The sequence below is a fragment of the Lytechinus variegatus genome, chromosome 13 (genome assembly GCF_018143015.1).
Source record: "Lytechinus variegatus isolate NC3 chromosome 13, Lvar_3.0, whole genome shotgun sequence".
Lineage (NCBI taxonomy): Eukaryota > Metazoa > Echinodermata > Echinoidea > Temnopleuroida > Toxopneustidae > Lytechinus > Lytechinus variegatus.
The window spans coordinates 14037044-14062122 of record NC_054752.1 but is presented as its reverse complement, the minus strand read 5'-3'; the positions used below and the strand labels follow the sequence as shown (position 1 = coordinate 14062122).

Sequence of the window (25079 nt, the reverse complement as noted above, 5' to 3'; positions counted from 1 at the left end):
CTATAAACATAATCTGATGGAACGTGCTTACCTCCGCCGGTCTCCTGTAATCTATTGAGTTCTGCCACAGCCGATTCAGGTGGGTAGACAATAAAGTGACGTAGAGTAAACCCGAAGCCATTAGACCGTCGTTGTAGAGTCACCTTCCGAGGACCCTTCCAGGTGGAATCTTGAGGTTCTGAGTCCTGCAAGAGAGAAACAAGACACTGGTTAGATATTGATGATGAAGAAGATTTATAATAACAACATTTTAAACATTGTTAGTAATGTTTTAATGTTAGTAGCACTGTATACTATAAACCCAACTTCCCCCAAGTTGCCTTGACCTGGTGCTTGAGCATTCAAGGAATTCCTTCCTACCAAGTTCCCATCAATACTATACACCTGGGTGGAGAGTGGCAAATATGCAGATCACGCCTTGCTACAGGGCATGCAGGCTGTGGTGGGAAACTATGATACATAACTTTCACATTTGTGTACATGTAGATGTTTCCAAGGTTTTATGAAATATTTTTTTTTTTCAGTTGGATTTGGATCTTTCTTTGGGAATCTCACTTTAAGCATAATTGATTTCCTTGTTTACCAATTTAGCAACAACAAAAAAACAATGAGGAATACAGGAAAGTCACTGAAAACAGACACTGAGCAATATTCTTATCATTTGCAATCTTCAAGTACAGTGTTGACAAGGCAAAGAAAATGTGGGAATGATGTTCACTGAGTGAAAGACACAAAGTGTATTACTCTCAATATCTGCATTTCTACTGAGCTCCAGCACCCCCCCCCCCAGCCATGATACAATTTTGTAATTATTACTGATACATAAAAAATGTAAGTATAAATGTCACGCCTTGTTTCAAACTACAATGCTGTCTTGTACCATATGAAATAAAAAGAATGATAGCCTTTATGTTATTATGGGTTTAAAAATGAGGAAAGGAAGAATGGCCATGTTGTCTGTCTCAGTTTCTTCAGCCGTAAATTTTGAATGTTTTACATTTTGGATCGCTTTTAACCTCAAATCTTTGCATTATATGGATTATGGAAGATAAACAGCCCTTTTGTTACCGATATTCCAGAAAGATTTATAATCCAAACTATGACTGAACAATGAGTTTTGAGTCACATAATTCCCAGAAAATAAACGAGGAAGCAACAAGCATTTGATTTGCATGATATAGAAAGCAGAACAGGATCAAAAGTTTTTATTTTTCTAAAAGAAATGAACATTTATTGTCCCAAATTACATGACATAAAGAGGAATAACACCACTTTGGTTTAATTCAGAAAGTGCTAATTTTCTGTTAAAATGTTAATACCACACAATGAGTAGGTACATAATTTACAGTACCACAAATGTACATACAAATGAATCAATGTGTCTCAAATTGTTACGCACATACAGAAAGCAAAACCCTTTTTTAATGATCAACTACTGTACATAGTTTTAATTTCCTTGAAAGTGGGGGAAAAATAGACACAGATATCAACAAGGAAGACGTTGTATTTCAAATTGTTTGCTTTACAGCTAGGATTCAAAATAAAAAGAAATGCATTGAATTTGTGTAAAGAGATGCAAAAAAAATTGCCCTATTATAATGTACATCAACAAAGGTTTCTAGTATTTTTGTATTACTGGATTCAATAGACAATTTTAACTTTGGTTTTTTCAATGAAAACTTCAAATTTATTTTTGAAATTCTATGATCTACATTGTAAAGACACTGTAGATAATACAAAAGTGTATTGAAATTATTATTTACTTGAACTTTTTTCATTGTTAACCTAACTTTTAATCTGTGATTAAAGATGCATGTTGAGCTTATACTTTTGCCTAAAAATGTAGAAGTTGAGGGTAAAATGTTTTTTGACCTTGGAACAAAATAAGACAATTTGCTGTACTGTTTGGTCACACATCAAACTAACTTTTAATACACTGTTCATGGCAAAAAAGTTACATGAACAATCAATTACATTTAATGATCGTATCTCTTTACCATGTCCCAGGTTCCTGGAAGCAAATTTAAGAGGCTTCCTTCTCAAGATTCCGAAGGGGCTTTCACACCCATCCACTAAAAAAAAAACCCACCACAGTACGTTGCCCGAGTGAAAGCATAGTTCTTGTATTCGCCAAAAGAAGAAACCAACAAATGGGTATATATAGCTCTATGAATCAATAGGTGGTTTCAAACCGCCTCGATAATGTTAAATTACAAGAACTTTTTCAAGCTAAAAAATACCTGCTAATTATTCTCATATTCACACTGCCCCAAAAACATACCCTTTGGGATAAGTTCCTGAAGTAAGATGTATGAGCATGTGCAGTATGGTCTGATAAGCAAGCAAGGCCCAAGATTCAAAATTGCTAGCTTAGCAGCCACCCATGGCGCCCGCGCCCAACTACACACTGGGCTAAAAGTTTCCAAAATTAACTTTCACACTGCCAACAAACCTGCGACCTTGGAAAAATTCCTGTGAAAGTTCTCGTTATTTTGACAAGTACCTACTATTTGGTGGATATTTTCTTTCGGGGAGATTACACGTACAATGTAATTTGCTTTCAAACTGCCAAAATAAGGGTATTTTCATAGGGATTTTTCTATGAAACGTCACTGCCTCAATGGGATACAGTATATACAGTGTGAAAGCAATTTGCAGGAACTTCTGACATGGGCCAAGAAGAATGCGCATTGATTCTGTCTTATGCACAAGTATTGAACATTCCCCGCTTCTAAGAACTTTATCTTGTTCCGGCAGATACTGTATGAATGAATGGCAAAATATATTAGGTATTTTGAGACCTCAACAGTTTCTAAATATTCACATGTTCTCAATATTCACAATTGCAGATACATGTATTTTTGTGGTCAGGCAGATAAAAAAGCAGTCTACAAAGGGGGGTGTTCAACTTGAGGGAATGTGCGTCACGGGTGATGAGGAAAGGTGATATGGTTGGTTTATCTTCATAGGATCAATGTAAGACCCATGGTTGTCATCAGTGCAGTAATTGAATGGCGGGAGGAACAATTCAAATTGGCAACACGACAAAGGCAAAAATGTTTGACGAAAAAAATCTGATAATGAAATACATGAGAACATTAGTTAAAAGAGTTTGTAGTACATGTAGGTACAGTAGGCAAAAAATAAAATCATTTTCGGGGGCAACTTTTAATAACCTACAAACTACTGCCAAATAACATCTGCAATATTGGATTTATATTTTTAAACAACATTGCAGTAAAATTGGGAATTTGGGGGCTTTTTGATATTCCAAGGATCTTGAGGCAAAATTTTCCACGAGCCCATGTGCAATTTTTACCCTGCATGTAAGCCTCCAAATATGTTAAACATGGAACACAGAAAAACCATTAAGTGCAATTTTCTTTTAAATTTGAAAAAAAAAAAATGTCATTCAAGTCAACATTTTGCATGGACTACCATACAAATTCGATCAAGGATGACCTCATAATTAGGACTCATCCTATAATGTATTTCACAGACTTATCTCTAGGTCACATGATGAACTATGTAGTCATCCATTAATAGAAAACAATGATCATGTGTCCTGGACTGGGCAGGATCTAAATACTGAATGCTAAAACCCTGAACCAAGGTTGATGCACAATAATCAAATTGATGAGGCGGCGTCAAGTCAACAAACTTTCATTCACACTGTAAATTGATAGGGCCTAATCAGCTTATATCGCTATACAGGGCATTCCAACCAGTAAATTGAAAACTGAATTATACTGGAAATTAAACCTGTATCAAATAAACACATCAAGGAAAGGTTGCCCAATTTCCATATTCTGTTTGTGTGACATAGTTCTACATGTCTCCATTTGAAAACAAAAAAATGTGGGTCATTTTTCTCTTTAGATCAATAAACAATTAGATGTCTTTTTTCCTGCAAAAACTGCCCTAATAGTTTCAACAGCCTCCCCCACCCCCACTTTACTCAAGCGATAAATCAGGACCCCGGCCCTACTGATCACAGATCACCACAACGTCAGCCTAAAGTGCCATTCATCGTGCTACACAAAAATAAACTATTTTCAAATTGCATTGATATAATTACACAATGTATGAAAAACACAGCATTTGATTCCAAAACTTGAAATATTATGCAACTATTGCATATATTAAATTGGGTTTCTCTTGATTTCAAAATAAATAATACTACTAGAATAAAATAAAAGGAGAATATTTACCATAGTTATGCCAGGCAAAACAGGGTAAAGAGCAAGAATGAGTCCATGCCACACGTATTCAAGGCTTGCTATGACTGTTAGTAGTAATGCGACAACTATCGCACAACATTGGGGTATGTACTCTATCCACGACATTGGTACACAATGGAAAATTTAACCCAGTCAAAGCTAAATCTGTGATAAGCCGTCTCAGCGTATCATTCGCTGTCAAATCCTAGTGATGAGAGGGTTAAACTGGGCGAATGATAGTTACACATCACGATGATGAAGTTCTAATAATCATCCAAATAATCAGTTCTGATTAAGTCATCAAGTGTTTCCTTAGTCACTAATGAAGTCACTCGGAACTTTTGTTTCGAGTTGTATTTAAATCAAAGATATTTCATCAAGACAAATTGCAAATCTTAAAATGCGCGATGACCTCATAGACAACAAGAAACTAGCAGACTTCGAGGTGGATTAACTTCATTTATCCACCAATAATAGCATACAAAGTGTGTCACACGTGGAATGCAAATCTGCCGATTTTCAACAAATCACAATTGACATCGATTTTAAAGCATCCTCTGGAACAAGCTCTGAATGGGCTGAATCAGTTCCTTATCCCTTCAGGCATAGTTAGGAATTGAGAGTTATGATGCACTCCACAAATATGCAGCAAAGATCACTGTTTGACAACAAAATCATGTCATCTTCGACAAAACAGTAGGGAAGATGTACTGTCTGAGCAGTGGTAGGCTGATGACAGAAGACAGCTGTATCAGAATCTCATGTGAATTATGACAACGATCATACCAAATTCGCAAGGTGTTTCCTCGGTTCACAACCTCCTGCAAACAATCAGGTTCAAACTCGAGACAAGTCCAGACACAGCTAAAAAACAACATCGGTTTCCTCCAGAAGCAGGTCTATTCTTGAACATGTTCCGAGAACAATACTGAAAGCGATAAGAGAGGTTACAACATGCACTTTACATTCTGAAAATATTAGCAGAGGGGTATACTGTCCAAACACCACCACAGAACTTCAGTTTCCTGTTGTTCTCAACACGCACAGCTCTATGACATTGTGGATTGATGAGATACCGGAATGATGCAAATCAAGAGTGATGTAATCGGTCGTCCTACGTGTGGACGTGGTCACCTCCTGGGCCACACTACACAGCAAACCTTGCAGGCCATAACCCAATGGTCACCGACGCAAGACTGATAGTACTCGCCAACCTCGCAGAACTGAAAGTATTACTCATAGTGACTTTGGTTTCAGGCTGAGCTGGTGACAATTGATCCGCTCAGATCACATTCATGTTAAACCGTCCTGTGCAACCCATGCATGCATGCAGGCAGCCCCCACACCACAATCGAGACTCTATCCAAGTTCAACCCTCACCGGGAGAGGTAAATGTGATAGAATACATACTTCCCTTTTCCTGTTATTGGAGATTTCTTCAGAGTGCTAAGCCCATCATAAAGTTACTTGAGACAGGGTTTAATCAGTGTCTGGATATCTTGGGGAGGTGCTAAATCAGCCAAGCATATTACAGACACAGACCTCTCCTTATTTATAGAATGAAGAGGAACCATGCGAGGCATGGGTGTAAGGGGGTACATCTGGGGAAAGGGGGGCGCATATTTGGGTAATAAGAAAGAGAGATACTCTCAACACAAAGACTGAGAAACAATGAGAAACCTCTTTGAAATAACCTACAGGTAACATAAACATCAAGCAACACAAATGATTTTGCCTCCCACTTTTTACATCAAACCACTTCAAAACAGCATTAGAAAGATTAAACAGGAAATAATGAAATATGTATTTTTTAAAAAAAATATTGAACTTGCATGTTGTAGAATAATGCAAGATGAACTATTGTATCAATCTCTACAGAGAATTTTGAAGATCTACATGTACAAGATTCAAATGAAAAATAAAAACAATATTTTGTTTATCATGCCCACAAAGTACAAACCTGTTAACACTTGCAATGCTTGTAGACTGTATTTTTTCTTTAAAACTTTTGCCAGGATTATGTCCTTTAAAAGTTCAGTTACTTTCAGAGTTTCTGTTTCGGTGAGCCAAACAAAAAAATTTATCAATGCCAAGACTATCAACAGGAAGAGTGCTATAACGAATGATAACAGGTAGAATCTAACTATATCAGGTGCGTTCAAGCAACACTTTAGATATTCAACCAAGAAACATCATTTTGAAACAAAGTTCATTTTTTTGGTGGGGAATAATGCTGAAAATTGTATTTTGCTTTTAATACTACCATCATGGCAAGGCATAGAATCATATTAAAGAGTTTGATTGAAAACTGTTGCGTACTACCAATAATTTTTTTTGGGGGGTGATGGTATTATGTTGAAAATTTTAAATCTAAATGATGAAAATGTGTATTTCAATAATTTCTACAAGAATCATAAATACCATTAACTAATAACAGAATTTATATGAAAACATGTCTCTTTCAAACACTTTGTTTTGTTGGGGTTTTAGTTGGTTGTACATGTAAACACAATCCTGGAAAAGGCTTTAAAATTTTGAGTTCACTAAAATCGCAAGAAGATCCTAATGGTGGATCTAAACACACCCACAGTTCCAGGATGTAATGAATGCTATTGAATTGATATCTACATCTGGCAATGTACAAGTAACAGGCTAAAATGCTACATGTATACATGTTCTTCAAGGAAATAAATAATATACACTTTCGAGGATGTGAGAAGAAAAACAAGTTTTGTATACAATCCGATATCCTGTCCAGAAAAAAACAAATTGAAGATCAATAAACATCTAAAATACACTCATTTCTAGAAGTACATATTTTAACCACAATCCCCATAGCAAGAAATAAAGTACATGTAGTGCTCCAATCGGAAACTATTAAAATACGTACATGTTTACATGTATATGGTAAAACGTCCTCAAAAGTCGACGCTGTCCCCCTTTTCTGCGCTAACGCGTCTTCGTGATTCTCATGTAGAAGATATGCCACAACCACAAAATTTATACATGCAATACATAGAAAGATATCTATTAAAAAATCTGACTAAAAATTGTGAAAAATAATGAATTTTCATTTCTGGCATTTCATGTCATCATGTGACAGCTTCAAAATAAAGTCTTTCTCATCAAAATCCCAGAATCGTGTGTTAAGTGAATGGGTGCACCATTTTTTTTTTTTTGTTAAATCTGAAAATGACTGGCTGGAGTTATTTTTTTCCCCCAAGAAAATCATACATTTCAATTTTGTATGAGATTTCTGGCACACTTATTCATAAGAATATTAGGAACATTATCAAGTGAATTTTTTGTGAAAGAAAAAGAAATTCCAGTTAAATATTAAGTTAAATTTTTAGGTGCACAGACAAGGGCCCCCCTACAGCCCCTGTATAAAAATATCAAAAGGCAATTTGTAGAGTGCATCCTCATAAATCAGCAAAAAAAAATGAAATAAACAAACTCACCCTTCCAAAAACACAAAATAATGTGCGATTAAAATTTGGATGGTCTCCAAACGACTGGGTCTTACAATGTTCATCAATTAATGTCACAATGAATTTTTAAATTGTCCGCATCCTGTCAATTTTGAATAGAAGGAAATACTGGACTAATTAATGCACACCAAGCTTCAGCTGTGATGAGGGAACGCCTTGTTGCTTTCAAACAAAATGACAACTTAATCTAACTTTACACTCTCAAAACAGATCAGTCAAAAACAACTAGGTAGAGAAGAAAATAAGTTTGACTTTAAGTTCTAGATCTTCGATAAAAGTTCAATGAACCTAAATGTAGGTACTGGAGGTTGGACCATTGTTTTACATTCCAAGCTTTAAATGTGTAATGATCCTACAATCACTGTTTAATTATTAAGGAAAATTTGAATTGGACTGTTCAATAATGAGATTAAGCGCCCTCTGTAGGCCATGTTCTATTATTATTGTTTCCTTAAAAAAGGGTCCTTCAAAGCTACTTTCAGACTTGAATGAATTTAGCTATTGTTTTAATTTCGTAAAGCTTTTTTGAGCAAAGTTTGATGTATTGATCTAGAACAGTGACGGGCACTTTCAGGGTATCGAAGAGAAATATAGGGCTTTGAAGAAGTTTGAACTGATAGACAAGCTGGGAGGGCAATTGTACGGCGCAGCATCTTCGAGTTTAGATAGTAATTGAGGAAATCCTGACCAGGGCGATTTGAATTAAACCCTCTCCACATGTACCAAGATCAAGGCCAAGGATGGGGAAAAACTACGTAATTGGATTTTTTTCTTCATAATATACAATGTCTGGTCACTTTAAAGTAATATACCAATAGTGGAAAAAAAGAAAATTCTTGTCACTTTTTTTAATGATATTAAGCACCTTTGATCTGTACTTTACACAACTGGTAACAAGGAATCGGTATATTGTTTCTATTATTAATTTTCAATTCTTTTTATTATTTGCATTAACAAGTATCATGCATGTAAGCCTTGGATTTATTTGGGTTTATCACTTCCTTGTTTACTCAGCAATTGTGTAAAAGTAGTAAACCATTTCATATTGTTGGAACTGGTATATTTCCAACTGTCCAATCACAAAAGATATGTATGTGGAGGAGCCGTGGTGTAGTGGTTCTGACTCTCGCCTTGTACACAGAGGGTCGTGTGTTCCAATCCCACCATGGTCTGGCATCTTTAGGCAAGGCGTTAATCCACACTTTGCCACTCTCGACCTAGGCGCTAAATGGGTAGGATGTGACAGTCATTGTACATGTAGCTTGTCCAGTACTGTGTGCGCCTTTCTGGCGACTGACTGGAATACTCCCCAGGGAGTAGAGAATGTGCACACATTGTGTGCGGGAATGACTGATTGAATCAGATGACCAGGGTAATATGTGTGTATTACAGCAAGAAATAACAGGATGCTTACCAAGGATCCTGAAATTCATGTGCAAGGGACCAAACAACCCAGGGGGAGTTTAAATTTTTTGTTTTCTTTTCTTCAGTGTACACTCACAGGTTCTTTTGCAAACCTGAGAGGGTATTCCACATATTTCTGCATTAATATTCCATACCCGAAAAAGGGAGCAACCTCTCAGTGTGAACAACTTTGAGCCTTGGAAAGTTTACACTGTACAGTACATGTATGTAAATTTTGTGTGCAGTGCATCATCATAACCATGGCTGTGAGCGGAATGTGGAACAACGTCCCGGCGCAACTTTGACGAAAACAGATGTGACCAATCAAATTGGCAACCAAAGTCGATCTCCCCTCCAATTCTATCCAAGGAACCCTCCACAGGGCCAGCAGAGAAAGGGGAGAGACTTCTCCACGAGCATTCAGATTGGAAGATTCACTTGTACAGGGGAATTCTAAGGGGCTCTGGGAGTTCTCCTCTGCTCCAAGACCAGTGAAGGCAGATCAGAGGGGAAAAATCCTACTGCATCTGATTGGCCAAGGCAATATTAGTCATTGAAAATCACTGATAAACTTTTCATGGGATGCTCCTTGGTCTTGTGTCTCATCTACCATAAATCCATGCCCTATATTTCTAAAAACATGGATCACCCTATAATTCCCAACAGATTCCAGACATGGAATGACATTGATTACTACTGAATGTGCATTGTATTTATACTGTATAATGGGTGTGTTGCCTGGCTGGCTGTATTCCCTGGCTGACTGAATTATCAACAGGATATTAGTAATTATTATTGACCACTGATATCAACCATCATCAGTGCAAATAGTGCATCTACAGTCTAATATCACATGATTTCACAATGATTCATTTATATTTTTCACAAACATGGAATAAAGGTATTTTGTGTTACTGAAAATTTTGGAAGAAAATCGAACGGTGATATCACGTGATGATTCTGAAGGTCATGAGATGTAGACCTGCATTTCGATCATACTACTGCAAAGTTCACAATCAATTCAATGACCTTGACATGAACATGATGAAGTTGAAGTATTGGCTCCAAACTTGACCTTTTTTGGTGCTAATGTCATATGCCTGTGAATGTATTTGGCAACCAGCAATGAGCAGGACAGTAACCAAATTTTGCAGTCTTCCACAAAAATCATATTAAACCCATTGACCTTGGCAAATGGGTGAAGGGGAGCAATAAATTAATAGTCTTCAAGCCAAGACCTTACATTTCAATAAATGCAACATAATTACCCTGGCTTTTAGCAGAGCAGCTGTTATGCACACTGCATTTCAAGGGATCTCACCTGGGTTGAGTGCAGAACATTGAGGATCAATGTTTCACTGAAGGAAAATACGCACCATGGCTGGGATTTGAACCCATGACCCTCTGTTTCAAAGTACATAGACTAATCCACTGGGCCACAACGCTTACAACATACAACAAACAAACAATATTCTCATTGTCTCCCACTGCTATTTTATCAGGGGGGTTTCATCAATATTTTCGTCTGACAAGTTGTCAGATCTGACAACTTTCCTGGATTCTGATTGGTTGAGAAGCACTGTTACTATAGTAACTGTCGGATAAAACAGGACTTGTCGGATAAAACGTCTGACAAGTCCTTTCATTAAACGCTCCCCAGGTTATTCAATGCATTAATAATGCATTTAGTTCAGTCACCTTCTTGAATGACAGACAGGATACTGGGTGTGGAAAAGATACAGTGACTGATTGATAAATCTAAACCATGTGTAACAGATCACTGCATTGGGCAAGGTTGCTCATTATCCAATCAACGGTTAAAATACATACTAAACAAAACTTGTCCAAAAAAAAACCCATGAGAAAATTGAAGTTCGCTCTCTTAAAGGTAAAGTTCAAACCAAAGAAACAAATTTGTAGACTAAAAAGGTAAAATCACTCAAAGTGAGTTGAAAAGAATTTGACATTCATGCATATAAATTCAACAAAAGAAATAAAATTCTGAGTACTCCTGTTGAATTCAAGAAGGCCTGCATGTACTAGTACATGTACATGTATGCACAGTTTCCTACAAGAATTTTGCCTACAAAAATCCAACTGTATGCACAATTGAAATGGAAATCATTTGTCAATCCCCCTTGGAGGGGATTTTAAACTGTTGGTCCCCTGGTTGCTTGCTTACAAGAATTCAAACTGTCTTTAGCAATCAGACGAAAAATCACCACCACCATCATGTCACAAACATCAGTACAGTACTGTAGGCCTATACAAATTTTGAATTTAAAGCTGATAAACATAATCAATTACCTTTACTTTCCCACGAGCTGAAGGAGTCAAGCTGCCAAAATGAAACATGTAACGCTTGATGTTGTCCATCAATAGCGATTCCTTGTTCCTCATAATGCCAATCACCAAACACAATCAAACATTACAAAATTAAAGAATCCAATATTTGAAACGAAGTCAAGCAGAAATTTCAATTTCAAATCCAAATACATGTGTTCTTCATAGACCCAATGGAGTGATCAAAATGCACTGCGGACATGACACAGTATAAACAGTATTAAATTCCAAAGTACACTTATCAATTAACAATTAATGAATCTTTACAATGTAAATTCTACAGGGTGTATAGGCCTACATGTATTGCCTGAAACCTAGACAGTTTGGATGCACTTGAACGGAGCTACTGAATAGAACTGATGAACGATCAGGGTGACACCAAATTGCCTTTTGTTTGGAGAAAAACAGGATAATGGTTTTTAAGTGGCAGTAGGCAAGAATAATGACAGTAATCCCTTAATTGTGCTCTCCAAGTCATATGAGACCTATGGACTTGGCATGCCAATCAAAAAGCTGACATATTCCTTTCGGAGTTTTGACTCTCTCTGTCTCCGAACTAATCAAAATTAGCTCAAAACAGACAATGTAAGGGCAGGCCAGTGAAGCTCTCCCATACAAACAGGATCTGTGAAAGAAGGGTTTGAAATGGATGTTGTTTTCCATTTATAATGCATCAAAACTCTTTCTTTTCAGCAATTAACTGTAAAGAGCAGGCATGTGTGTAAGCGTCAGGTTGGTCCTGCAATTAAGAAACTAGGGGAGAGACAAAGAGAAGGATGATATAATCATTAGTAGGCCCGACTGCAAACATGCAGAGCAACTGAGTTTAGGGGCACCTGGTATCTTCTGATTTGCAAATTTGCAAAGTTTATACAGGCATAAACTGTACACTCAGTCAGTTGAGTACAGTAAAAACACTCTCATATCCAACTTCAAGGTAAATGCCAGTTTTGGTTAAGATATCAAAATGAGTTCGTACAGAATCCAATGAAATTACCACCCAAGTGTCTGTTTCTATAAAGAATATGTGCCAAAGGATTCTGGAAGAAATTGTGTAATTGCTGAGAAATTAGCAAATAAGCACAGGATTCGGGTCAAGCGTCGGGCACGACATTCAAAGCAATAATAATACACTGTCCCACATGTGCTTATCTGTGTTGGTGATCTTCAGTGTGAATATTTTTCAGCGTAGATTTCAAGATTTCACAAAGTTCAGTTTATGTATTACCAGATCTAGATCCTCGATGATATACTGACAAAATGACAATTAAGCCTGGTTTTACAGACTTTCTCATGAAATCAGTGTTTACTGCAACTACTGGCATTTCTCTTTGAAATAAAATAAAAATACCAGTAAAAGACAAGACCATTCACATTTCAATCTCCACAGTCAGGGATAAAAAGTTCTCACAAATTTAATAGAAAAGTACCTGTTTTCTTCTGGATATTTCACTCAAGTGAAAGTACTTGAAGTACATTGCTTTCACACTGGCAAAACTGGAGGCTTACCTGCATCGGGTATATCAGCTGATTTGGATTGAATCCCTCATTTATTACCGGGTACATGTACTTTCACGAATGGCTCGGTATGAAAGCACCTTCTGCACATGTATGTAAATGCAATATGATGGGGACTGTTTAAAAGCTGTAGATCAAAGTCAAACTATAAAGGCAAACCATTTATCTTGCGCTTTTTACAATTTATTCAATCCCTTTAATACTCTATCAAAATACATGTCTTTCTACATGACTGTGTCTTCACTTTATCAGAGCTTGAGATCCTGTGTGGTTTATGAAGAGAAGGAAATAAGGAAGGGGCTAGGGTCAGTAAAGTAATGATAGGCTGATATGGTCAGAGAGAAAGCCTAGACGTCACCCTTCCTTTTGAAGAAAGAAATTTCAATCAGGCTATGAACATGCAGTACAAACAATAATCCAACAAAAAGTGGGGATTTTAATAAGCCCAGATATTCCATGTGGATACATACTGTAGCAGTATTTTTTTTCAACATTCAAGCTATAAATCTAACGCTTTGGAAAAGTGGTTCAATACTAAGAAGCTGCGTACTTTTCTTTTACCGGTATCACTTTTTGACATTATTTTCTTTGTGAATAATTGAATTTTCAAATATTTAGCGCCCTCATACAAATTTATTGATTGCATACCAAAATGCTACATGTACATGTTCATACATGTATATTCCCAAATCATCTCCCCAGTGTTGATAAAAGAAGAAAATATATTTTTAAACATTTTTGTCACTCACCTCACTTTTTACATTAAAATGGTGGTGAATTTTTACCTGATTGCCAAGAAAGCATGAATGCCCGTATAAAGCAAGCAACCAGAGGACCAACGGCTTAAGGTCCTCTCTGATTACACATTAGTATTCTAAAATTATACAGTTTTGTCCCTACAATGTGGGAATGAATATCACATGTTCCAGTACAATACATTTAATACATACATTTTCCAATACTTTATGTCACCATGAATTCAAATTTAAAAATCTAACATTTTTCACTTTAAGAGAAATTTCTCTTTTCCTTGATTAAAATCAGTGTTGAAGAAAACTACATTTGCTCTATTGCAGAAACAATGGTTCAAAACACTATGTATTGTATCATGATTCATGTTCCATAATTCACATGTTTCTGTGCTCCATTAATTGGCAAGAATGTATTGGACACACCCCACAAATTTTTCCGAGATGTGATGACTCTCGCTTTTAATATTCAAACCTACTTGTTCAGAGAAAATACCTGGTACTTGGCCAGTATACGTATTAAAGGGAAACACTCATTATGGTTAACATCCCCTATATTATCCATACAAGTACCATATTTTCAAAATCACAATCATTATTTAAACATTGTGCTCATAGTTTCAAAGGAGTTTTTATGAGTTAAAGGACAAGTCCACCCAAAAAAAATAAAAAGAGAAAAATTCAACAAGAATAACACTGAAAATTTCATCAAAATCGGATGTAAAATAAGAAAGTTATGACATTTTAAAGTTTGGCTTCATTTCACAAAACAGTTATATGCACATCTCGGTCAGTATGCAAATGAGGGAACTGATGACATCACTCACTCACTATTTCTTTTGTATTTTATTATATGAAATATTTTTATTTTCTCGTCATTGTCATGTGAAATGAAGTTTCATTCCTCCCTGAACATGTGGAATTCCATTATTTTAACATTTTGTGGTTTAGGCAAGGAGGTCCTAATCGTCAAATTTGTAAAAATTGAAATATTGTATAATTCGAACAATAAAAAACAAAAGAAATAGTGAGTGAGTGCCATCATCGACTCTCTCATTTGGATGTAACTGGCTCGTTCATATAACTATTTTGTTAAAAATAAGTGAAACTTTGAAATGTCATAACTTTCTTATTTTACATCCGATTTTGACGAAATTTTCAGCATTGTGCTTGTCTGATTTTTCTCTATTGATTCAAATCAACATTTTTCTGAGGTGGACTTGACCTTTAATAAGCACACATGTATCTGTAGTGTTACATGTAGGGGGCAAATTCCAAGAAGCTTTAATATTCCAGTTTATCTATGGACATACCCCAACGAAAAGCATTTTTGAGGAGTAGATTTATTTGGGGAACTGAAATATGAACTTTTGTAAATAAGTTATTTTTCCTCATATGTGTAGGTGTGAAACCCTATTGTGTCCCATCCTGTTCAAATTCTATGCATGATGAAGCTGCGGTGAGCAAGGCTGCATCCTATAATATCATTATGTCCAGTCGCATCTGTATTTGGCATCACTTTCAATTTTCTATGAATACCATTCACCTCATAAAGTATGACATCATTGCCAAAATTTGATAAAGGAGTCTTTGGATTGAATTAGGGAAGGAAAAAGTGCTTAGCAGGGGCGGGAATGGGTGGTAGTTTTGGAGCGGGAATATGAGCTCCAGACCACTGGAGTTCAAAAACACAAATATATGCTCGGACCTTTGATATTAAAAGTTATCCTTTGTGTGTGTGTGTGCTGTTCAAAATCAGATCATGTTTGCATTATCTATCAGGATTATAATTTGGAGGAATGAAACCATTTTCCCATTCTACTTTAATTTTCTAAAATGCAAGGGGGGTAATTTTCAACTAAGTATAATGTTAGTGTTAATATATGGAACAAGCTTTTTTTCATAAAATGCCTTAATAGAGAGACTTGGAAGTAATGGTTCCTACATGTACATGTAATCAAATTTAATAGTATTATCATTATTATAAGCTTTAGTTTTTTTCTCTTCTTTTTTCCTTGATCTCAAAATTGCACCAGCTATAAAAAGTACTGCAGTCTGCACACTGTGCAGAGGATTTGGCACACCACATCATAATTATTATAACTTTATTTTCTATGTTCAAGAAAAAAAAGTTAAGCCTGATATAAACTGATAACCAAATCGTACATTTCATAATGCTTTAAAACCTCTGTTTCTGTTACAAAATAAAGATCAAATTAAGATGGTCTCAATAATCCTTGATTCTGGTCGGTTTTTATCAATTTAATCAACATACGTCAAGGGAAACATCAATCTCAAGATATTTCTCTCTCACTTGGCACCAGACTCGACCAACTTCCCTCCTTCTGTGTTCACTATCTCAACAGGGTCATGTGAAATGAAGCTTTGCGATTGATCATGCAACTAATTTCTATGAATGATTGCATTAATTATTGCATAGGATCAATTGTAAAAATCCACCCTGCGATCAAATACTAAGCTTTATGTGACAGGGACCTGTAGGACAGTGTCGTCCCCCTGGTGTGTTCTCTATCTCAACAGAACAGTGCCTTCCCTCTATCAAACGTCCCTCACTCATGAAGATGTGTTCACATGCTGCAAAGGTGGCGGTATTGGTGTCCCCACCCCTTACTTTTCCTAAGTACTGTATCGGTACTGTATCAAATTTTTTTTTTTTTAAAGAACGAAGAGGAAAAAATTAAAAAAAACAAAGAAAGGCCTCAGCTCCCCACCCCCTCCAAAATATCAAATAAACGTACATTTGTAACTTTGAAAAAAAAAAATGCCACAACATCTGATTGTAATTTTTGCATGGTTCCCCCCCCCCTTCAAATTCAAAAGTGTTCTGTGGTCTCTGTCTTGCACTGTCCCTGTATTACATAAAGAAGTAAAAGAGCATCACAATAATGCACAAATTTGAAACACTTCAGGAACATTTTTATAAGCGGATTTCAATGTACATGTATGAACACAGTTGTCACTATTGGCGATGGATTTAGACTTATCATCAAGGAATCATCCTTATTCCTCATCCTCCTAGGCAGAAAATTTTTTGTCTGCGGAATAATCTGTTTGTAACGTTTTAATTGGCAGCAGATTTCCTTGAGACTATAAATAGTGCTCATCAAGACCTACATACAGTACATGTCCTATCATACACATCTAGACTTCATGTACTATAGTGCTATGGAGGTGCATGCTTGCAAGTACAGGGTTTCTATGTAAAGCAGTCCGACCTTACTTTTATCCCGTTATCCAACCATCGTTATCTGAACTCCTCTATTAACTCACAGCATGCCAAGAAAATGACAGCTCTATGGGATTTACAACATGTAGGCCTATGTAGTAGTATATGATCAAATGATGCCAATTGCCAAATTATGGCCACTTGGCATGATTGAAGTTTGACCAGCAACGACTCTGACTCCTGGCCAGCTTCCAGATTTTAATATCACTTCATTATCAAATTATAATTGAAAGTTTACATTTTATTTCATTAAAAACAGGAAGAATACAATTTCCATTACCCGAAACAGCAAGAAAGAAGACTATTTTTACCAGAAAATTGACTGAAATTTTTTTCCTTGAAAGGGGGTCCCCCTACACTAACATTATTTTGGCCAAAATGCATTCCTTGTGTCATAAACACAATCAAAATGATCTTCCACCACAACCACACAGATTGTACATGTACCAAATAAGCCAGTTCGTAGTTCCTTTCTGCGCATGATCAAAAGATTCTACGCATGATCAGAGGAAGGTCATTTGCACTAAAGTGACATGGTGGGTTAAAATCTAATGAGATAAGCACCAACTTTGATGTCTTGATTATTCATATATTCTTTTGAATTGTTGTTTTCATTTACATCCACAAAAAACAACAATGCGTCCACGAACGACTGGTATTTCACAGTTTGCCAAGTACATTGTGCAACATGCTATGATATGCATTCAAAGTAGCAATGCAACAAATACCTTCATAAAGTGTTCATTGGTGTGCTATTCTAGTCACCTGGTCTATTCAATTTCTTCATCCTGCTATGTAAGGCAAGCTTACGTAATATCTTGCTTTGAAATCTGCCTATCATGATAAAAGGTCATTTGACCAAAATTGTCCATGAAGTAAACTACGAACTGGTCTATTGTATTCAAACAGGACAGGTTCTGATTGCCTGTGCAGTAGGGCCTACACTGTACATGTAGGCCTATAGGCCCTACACGTAGATGTACTCCAGAGTAGTAAGTCTACAAGACGAGGCATCACACTCCCTCATCAGATCATCAGGGGAGTTAATACTTGCTCAACCCTCAAATCCCCATCTCAGGTCTCTGTACTGCAGAGATGCCAAGTTCAAAGACCAGCTATGCGTGAGATTTTCTGTGAATCTGAGTGAGATCACAGACATTGTGTACTACAATGTCTATGGGGATAGGCTGTGATAGTTGCGTGAGACAGAGATTTGAGGGGATGAACAAGAGTCCGATATGCTTGAGTCTCATGCATAATGCGTGAGACTTGGTAGCTCTGGTACTGTACATGTACCAAGGGTAGAGGTGATATCTCATGTATATGTTCTTTTTGTGATCTTTCTTGACAATTCAGTTCCCTGCCTGTGAAAAGTTCATGCATTGCTGGTCATAAACTTGACATATGATCTCTGTAACCATGGTATATTCATGCACATTGTATGCATGTTCACAAGTGGATCCGTAGATTTTTATACTGAATTGAATTCCCTCTACATCAGTCCATTTTTCAGCTTTTAACTGATCAGACACATGGCTGAGACGGTGAGAGCTCATATAAAAGGGGACAGGGTACACATTGTACAGATCAATTCAATCAATAAAAGCAATTGAGTAAAATCTAAAATAGCTGGTTTTTCTATGGCATTATAAACCGCACAGAGCACAATGTAGGCCTAACACAATAGGAGAGTCTTCATAGTGTAGAGTAATACAATGAAGCTACATGATGTAGGCCTACATGCCCATATTATACTGAAGCCAGTGTCCAAATCATGCTAGGCTTTGTCCAGTAGATCTATACTAGTACTACAAAACTATGTTCAGTAATTTATAGTAAAATACATGAGATTTGGATAACACACTTTCCATCTAGATTAGATGCCCAAGGCGCTTCAGAGCCTTCAAAATACATGCAGGAAAAAAATATTGTGGTATACAATGAACACATTACAGGTACATGTAAATGTACATGTATGTCTACATTGTTTACCTGCACATTGTACATGACAGAGTGGTCCCTGGATTGACTTTACTACTACTAGCATTGTGTACACAAGTCAATGTACATGTGGTACACAAATACCAACCATACACACACAGTTGTAGCAGTGTTTATAACCTACACACAATGCACATGATCCCCACACACACTCCCAATACACAAACAATGCACACATCACATGTTATGTCTGGGGGGTGGCTTGAAAACCACATAATCCAAAGAAAACAAATTGGGTAACAAGCAAGCTGTGTGTATGCATACATTGAGGGAATATGACCTTGACCTGAATTCTTGGGGACAAGGTCATCCAATCAAACATTCCAACCCTCAAAGCAAGACACATTTATGTACACAATGTGGTAGAGTACACTCAAGAACAAAGAATACCGGTACCATGGTAAACACTAGGAATTTGTATTGTACCGGTATTTGTAATTCCCTTGATTTGTTACTTTGCATGATTGTACATGTACATACATCATACATGTACACATGGATATAGAACACATTAGAGTATTATCAGTGAAGTACAGAATAGCTCTGCTGTGTTCAGACAATTTTTTTATTGTGAAAAACCAAAATTTATTTTTATATCAAGCAAAAGTGAGAATATTGCTGAAAACAGATATTTCATGATTCTATTGTAGTGGTTAATTCTAATTCTAACACAGGCCCACATCATACAGTTAATCGCTATAATACTATACAGTAAATCTAGTTTTCTAATCCTTTCTAATTTGTTATTCCACTTTTTTTATCTGACCTCGGGAAAATCCCTTGAATTCACCCATTTGCTATTAAACATCCTTCGCTGAAAAGAATATTCAAGGTGATGAAACAGAATATAGATCGAGACATTTAAATGTATCTATTCAAAGTACAATAATGGTGTAATCTAAACACTGTAGGGCTACTGGACATAAATATGTAGGTACAATGCACATGTACATGTATGTGGAGCATTGTGGCCCAGTGGATAAGTCTTCTGACTTTGAAACAGAGGGTCGTGGGTTCGAATCCCAGCCATGGCGTAATTTCCTTCAGCAAGAAATTTATCCACATAGTGCTTCACTCGACCCAGGTGAGGAGAATGGGTACCCTGCAGGATTAATTCCTTGAATGCATGAGTGCTGAAAGGCAGCTCGAGCTAAAGCCGGTTAATAATAATGACAACGCGCCTCAGAATAGAACATTTCTAGATAGATTGCGCTATATAAATGCCTATCATTATTATTATTATTATGTAGGCATATTTTGTGTTTAATGCCCTGGGCTACATTACAAATATATGTCCATTATCTAGTAACAGCTGATTATGAAGAGGATTTTTCAAGGTTAAACCTCTCAAGGTAATTTTCTTCTTGTTTGAAATTCTATTCAACTTTTAATAATGGTGTAACCATAGGCCTACTGTTCATTGACATGTACAGGTCTGTCATCCCTCCGTAATACTGGTATTGTATTTATTTGTGTGTAACAATAATAAATCTTTTCCTCCAATACTTCGATGAAGAAGTTTTTTCAAGGTAACAAATCTAGGGCAATTCTTGTCTTGTTTGGAAATCTATTAAAATAACAATACTTTTGTAATCTAAACAGTGGAGGACTGCTGTATTATAATGTAGGCAAATTTTGTGTTATCCCTCTGTTTATTTGTCCGTGTATAACAATGATACTCCATATAAACATCCCTTTATAAAGTCTATTGTTTCCAAGGTTACTTCTTGCTTGAAAATCTTTTCAAATATTACCGGTGTAATTATAGGCCTACTGTAATATCTGCATTGCATGTGCAGGCTTATTTTGTGGTACCCCTTGGCTTTCATTGCATTTGTTTGTGTATGTATACATGTATCTACATGTACAAGTAATATCAAAACATATGAAAATAATTTTTCAAGGTCAATCAAGGAATTCTTCTTTGTTTGGAAATCCATTAAAAATTACAATACTGGTCTACTGTACATCTGCAATTTGAGTCATCCCTCTGCTTCATGCGGTACCAATCGATGTGTAACAAAAATATTTTCTTCCAATTCTTAAACGAAGAGGATTCTCAAGGTAACAAATCAAGGAAAGTTTCTTCTCATTTAGAAATCTTTTCAAAGTAGAATACTGGTGCAATTGCAGGCATGCTGTATACATTTACTTACAGTATGGATATACATACACTTATAGTTTCATACCCCTCTGCTTTTACATTGTATTTGTTTGTGTGAAACAATAACATTTCTTTCTTCCAATTCTTTTCATAGGTGAAGAAGGACATAAAGAGTATCACGACAGAACTTCTATTGTATTATTTTTTTCTGACTGTCCTTTATAGAATTTTCTGTGAACCTCATCTTCCCTATTAATAGCTTGGCCAGGCCTGTCTCGTACTCGGCTTAACAACAATCCCTATGTACTCTCTCACATACCGTGTTTACACAGTGACACGGCTCGGGGGTTCGACACGCGAGCCGTGCTCAACACGGCAATTTTATGCTGTGTAAACGCGATCAGTGTGATCCGCGAGCCGTGTCGAACACGGCTTTTTTGATCCGCCAAAATCGTAGGTTTCAACCCGCGAGCCGAGTCAGACTCGGAAATTTTTTCGTGTGTAAACAGAAAGCCGTGTCGAACTCTCTTGACCAGGTCACTGCGCGCGCTTTCACTTTTGGCATTGTTGTTGTTCGCACGGACAAGATTCGATTCCGGCGGTGAATTTCCCGCGTTTAATTTGCGACGTCATAATTCTTCGTCCGTTCGAGATCCGCGAGCCGTGTTGAACTCGCCTTTTTATATGTACGTATAAACATGAGCTCTGATCCCTTCTTTGCAGTGTTCAACCCGGCTCGTGGATTCAACACCCGAGCCGAGTCAATGTGTAAACACGGTATCACAAGTACAGCATGTTTGCATCACCGAAATAACCCCAGACTGAAATGATATTAAGAGTGTTCCCACTTAATTTTCCCATCATGCATTACAGCAGTGGCAGATCCGGGCGGAGGTGCAAGGGGTGCGCGCCTCCTCTGTATTTCCAGATTGTCATCCACAACCCCACGATTTGAAATCCTGGGGCCACCACTGTTACAGTCTAGTTTTACACATAAAAACTAACATACCGGTATACAAAGCCTGCAATTTATTTCAAATACCGTGCCAGTCCTATACACCCCACCCTCAAGCATAACCTTCCCTTTATTAATTCTGATTATGACTGGCTGATAGCTGTGTACATGTACATTACGTGAGCATGATCTCATTTTGGAAACATATTTGTTTTATTACTAATAACAGAAAATATGTAGGCATGTACTGATTTAAATCACATGATGTACATTAAGCACACATACAATGTACAACCTGCAACCTTCAGTCAAAAAGTTGTGAAAAATACATTATCCCTTTTGGTTCCCCCAGAGTACTAGTAATTCTATAATCTTAACATACACAATAATGGTAATTGTATTATATCATTAAACACAATCAAAGAGCATTTTTCTCTGATTTCTTTTTTTTCAAATCCTGCACACAAAAGAGGTGGTATTAAGACAATTGATTATCATCTACATATACAGTACACTGTATTCATCAAAATGTGAATTGTGGAAACCAAAAGTGAATGCTGTCTGTACATAACAATAAATCAATGCAATGCATATATTACAAATACAAAGTGCTTTTAAAAACCACAAGTGATTTATAATACTTTTATAAACGAGACAGATGCATTAAGTACAATATCTTTCACTCATCTCTCGGTATTAACAGGCCTGTTACCGGTATATTCATTATTCAAGGTGTACATGTACAATAACATACCGGTACTGTATGCATAATGAAGTTGGTTAGTTTTGATTACAAGGAAGTTCAAGTTTATGACTAGATGTACATAGAACGTATGTAGGTTTTTTCTATATAATTTTCAAACATGGGGAGCATTTTATCAACATTCTTATACAACAAGATGTCCAGGGAGCCTTTCATGAAAGGACCTGTCCGACGTTTTATCTGACAAGCCGAAAGTTACCACAGCAACGTTGCTTCCCAGCCAATCAAAATCTAGGAAAGAAGTCAGATCTGACAACTTGTCGGACGAAAATATTGATCAAACAATCCCCAGATCTGACAACTTTCCTTGATTTTGATTGGCTATAGAAGCACTGTTACTATGGAAACTGTCCGATAAAATATCTGACAAGTCCTTTCATGAAACGCTCCCCTGATTAAAGAAAATGATGATTTTAAAAAAAAGTACAGATATTTCATCACTGGAGATGTAATGTACACACTAGAATTGACACAATCATTTTTTACATAATTATTCCAGTGGGTAGGCCTACTTCATGAACCGAAATCAACATTTATGAACATATTTCGATGTGAGGTTGATGAAACATCCCCAAAGATTACTGTTCATTTTTTATATACATATACATGTATATATGTACATGTACATGTATGTAGCCTACATGTACATGACATGTATAAACTACAACATTTAAAATAAAGATACTGTGACAGGTACCGGTACATCGCGAATGATGTATATTTATCCAAGTTGACACTTCAATGCGGGTTTAAGCCATGACTCAGACAGGGAGAGGGCAATTTTAATCTCGAGTGTTTGCAGAAACCAATTAAATTACTCAATGTTTACGTGCAAGTCTGCTATTAAAGGTTCGCCTATGAACTTTGATCATCCTCTATACGTATATAAACCAAAGTCATGTTTTTTCAGTTATACGGATACTGTTCGTGTCTATGTAAACAATAGAGTAAGTACTACGCAATAGACCAGCAATTAAATTACGATTTGTATGCACTGCACAAATAGACACCAATACTATTTAATAAGTTCTATACATATTCAGGATGTCAATAAAATTTTCAGATTTTTAAACTACATGTACTGACATCAACAAGTACATATTCAGATTTTGAGTGTCAAACAAAATAGGCCTACAAAGATACCTACAGTATGTTTATCATTCTCTATACCCTGCATTTCACCTTTTCTGCCATCCCCCCCCCCCCCTCACCTCCATTTCTCACTCTAAAATTCAGTCCATTTTATCGGAGGTGGCAAGTTCAAGGACTGCAGCCATGCACAAGATTTAGGCAAGAAAAAAACTGTGAGATCGCTAGGCCTTTTTTAATGTACATGTAGGCTGTGATGAAAGTGTGATATACTGTAGATTACATTCACATGCACTGATGCAGTAGTGTACTGCATGTACAATTTGTGATACAGTACCCCCAAAACATAGGGGATGAGAGTTGTAACTTCTGAAGGTTACCATGGCAAAGAAGAAAATGTAGTGTTCTCACAGTATACACAATTCATACGTGTAGGAGTGTTCTATTGAATCCCTCATGCAGTTGTCAACTGTATGGCATGTCTGCATCAGCAAGAAGAATAAACAGGGCTGAAAAGGAATTTGGTCCTTGAAATGTCCAAAATAGCCCCGGTGTATTGTCTAAAATCCAATATAAAAGGTACACGTAATTGTAGCAGAAGCAGGAGAAATACATCCTTATCGGAAAAATGTTAAATATTTTCTCTGTACATGTACAGCCAGTTTAGAACATCAGAACAGAAAAAGACTTAATAATAGTCTTGTTTGAGACAAAATCAAAATGTTGTTTTATCTCTTTTAAGACTGATTCTACTTGTAAATATTGAGAGGTTTGCTCACCCTGAAGTAAAAGACTGGTTTAGACTCCTGGATGCTTTCTCTCTTCTCTTCCTTTGGATAGCACACTGTTAGCACTGTATTCTGATCTTGTCTATCACTATCAGACTTGGCCTGGATTAATGTTCCAAATTGAATCCTGAGAAGAGTTTGGTACCTGGACACCGGTATTGTCGAGGATGCCATCCTCCTCACCACCATCCCCCTCACAAAGAACAAATCACAACGAATCCTGCATCATACTCCAAACTTCCCTCAAAACAAGGAAGGAGAACTTCTACTGAACAAGCACACGTCCCATTCCGTCTCCTGACAAAACACACAATAAAAGGAGTCTCCAGATCCAACCCCGACTCAAAGTTCTCCTTTATTTTCTTTCCTTGACTCCGTAATGAACGACCTTTGGAATGTGTGCACCT

At 36.6% G+C, this 25079-nt stretch overlaps 1 protein-coding gene across 3 annotated transcripts in view; it reads right to left on the bottom strand.

Moving 5' to 3' along the window:
* LOC121426901 (rho GTPase-activating protein 21-like) overlaps positions 1–25079 on the bottom strand; it is a 61169-nt gene that overhangs the window by 35711 nt on the left and 379 nt on the right. The window contains exons 1-2 of one of the 3 annotated variants that reach the window (XM_041623306.1): positions 24664–25079; positions 32–185 (exon numbers count right to left, since the gene is read on the bottom strand). The exon at positions 24664–25079 is cut by the window's right edge and continues 379 nt beyond it. In XM_041623306.1, the coding sequence (XP_041479240.1) occupies positions 32–185; positions 24664–24861 (352 nt within the window). In that variant the 5' untranslated portion in view covers positions 24862–25079. Of the gene's footprint in view, positions 1–31; positions 186–4211; positions 4636–11422; positions 11532–24663 lie in introns of those variants that run through there. The other 2 variants (XM_041623308.1, XM_041623307.1) reach the window with 2 other exon arrangements.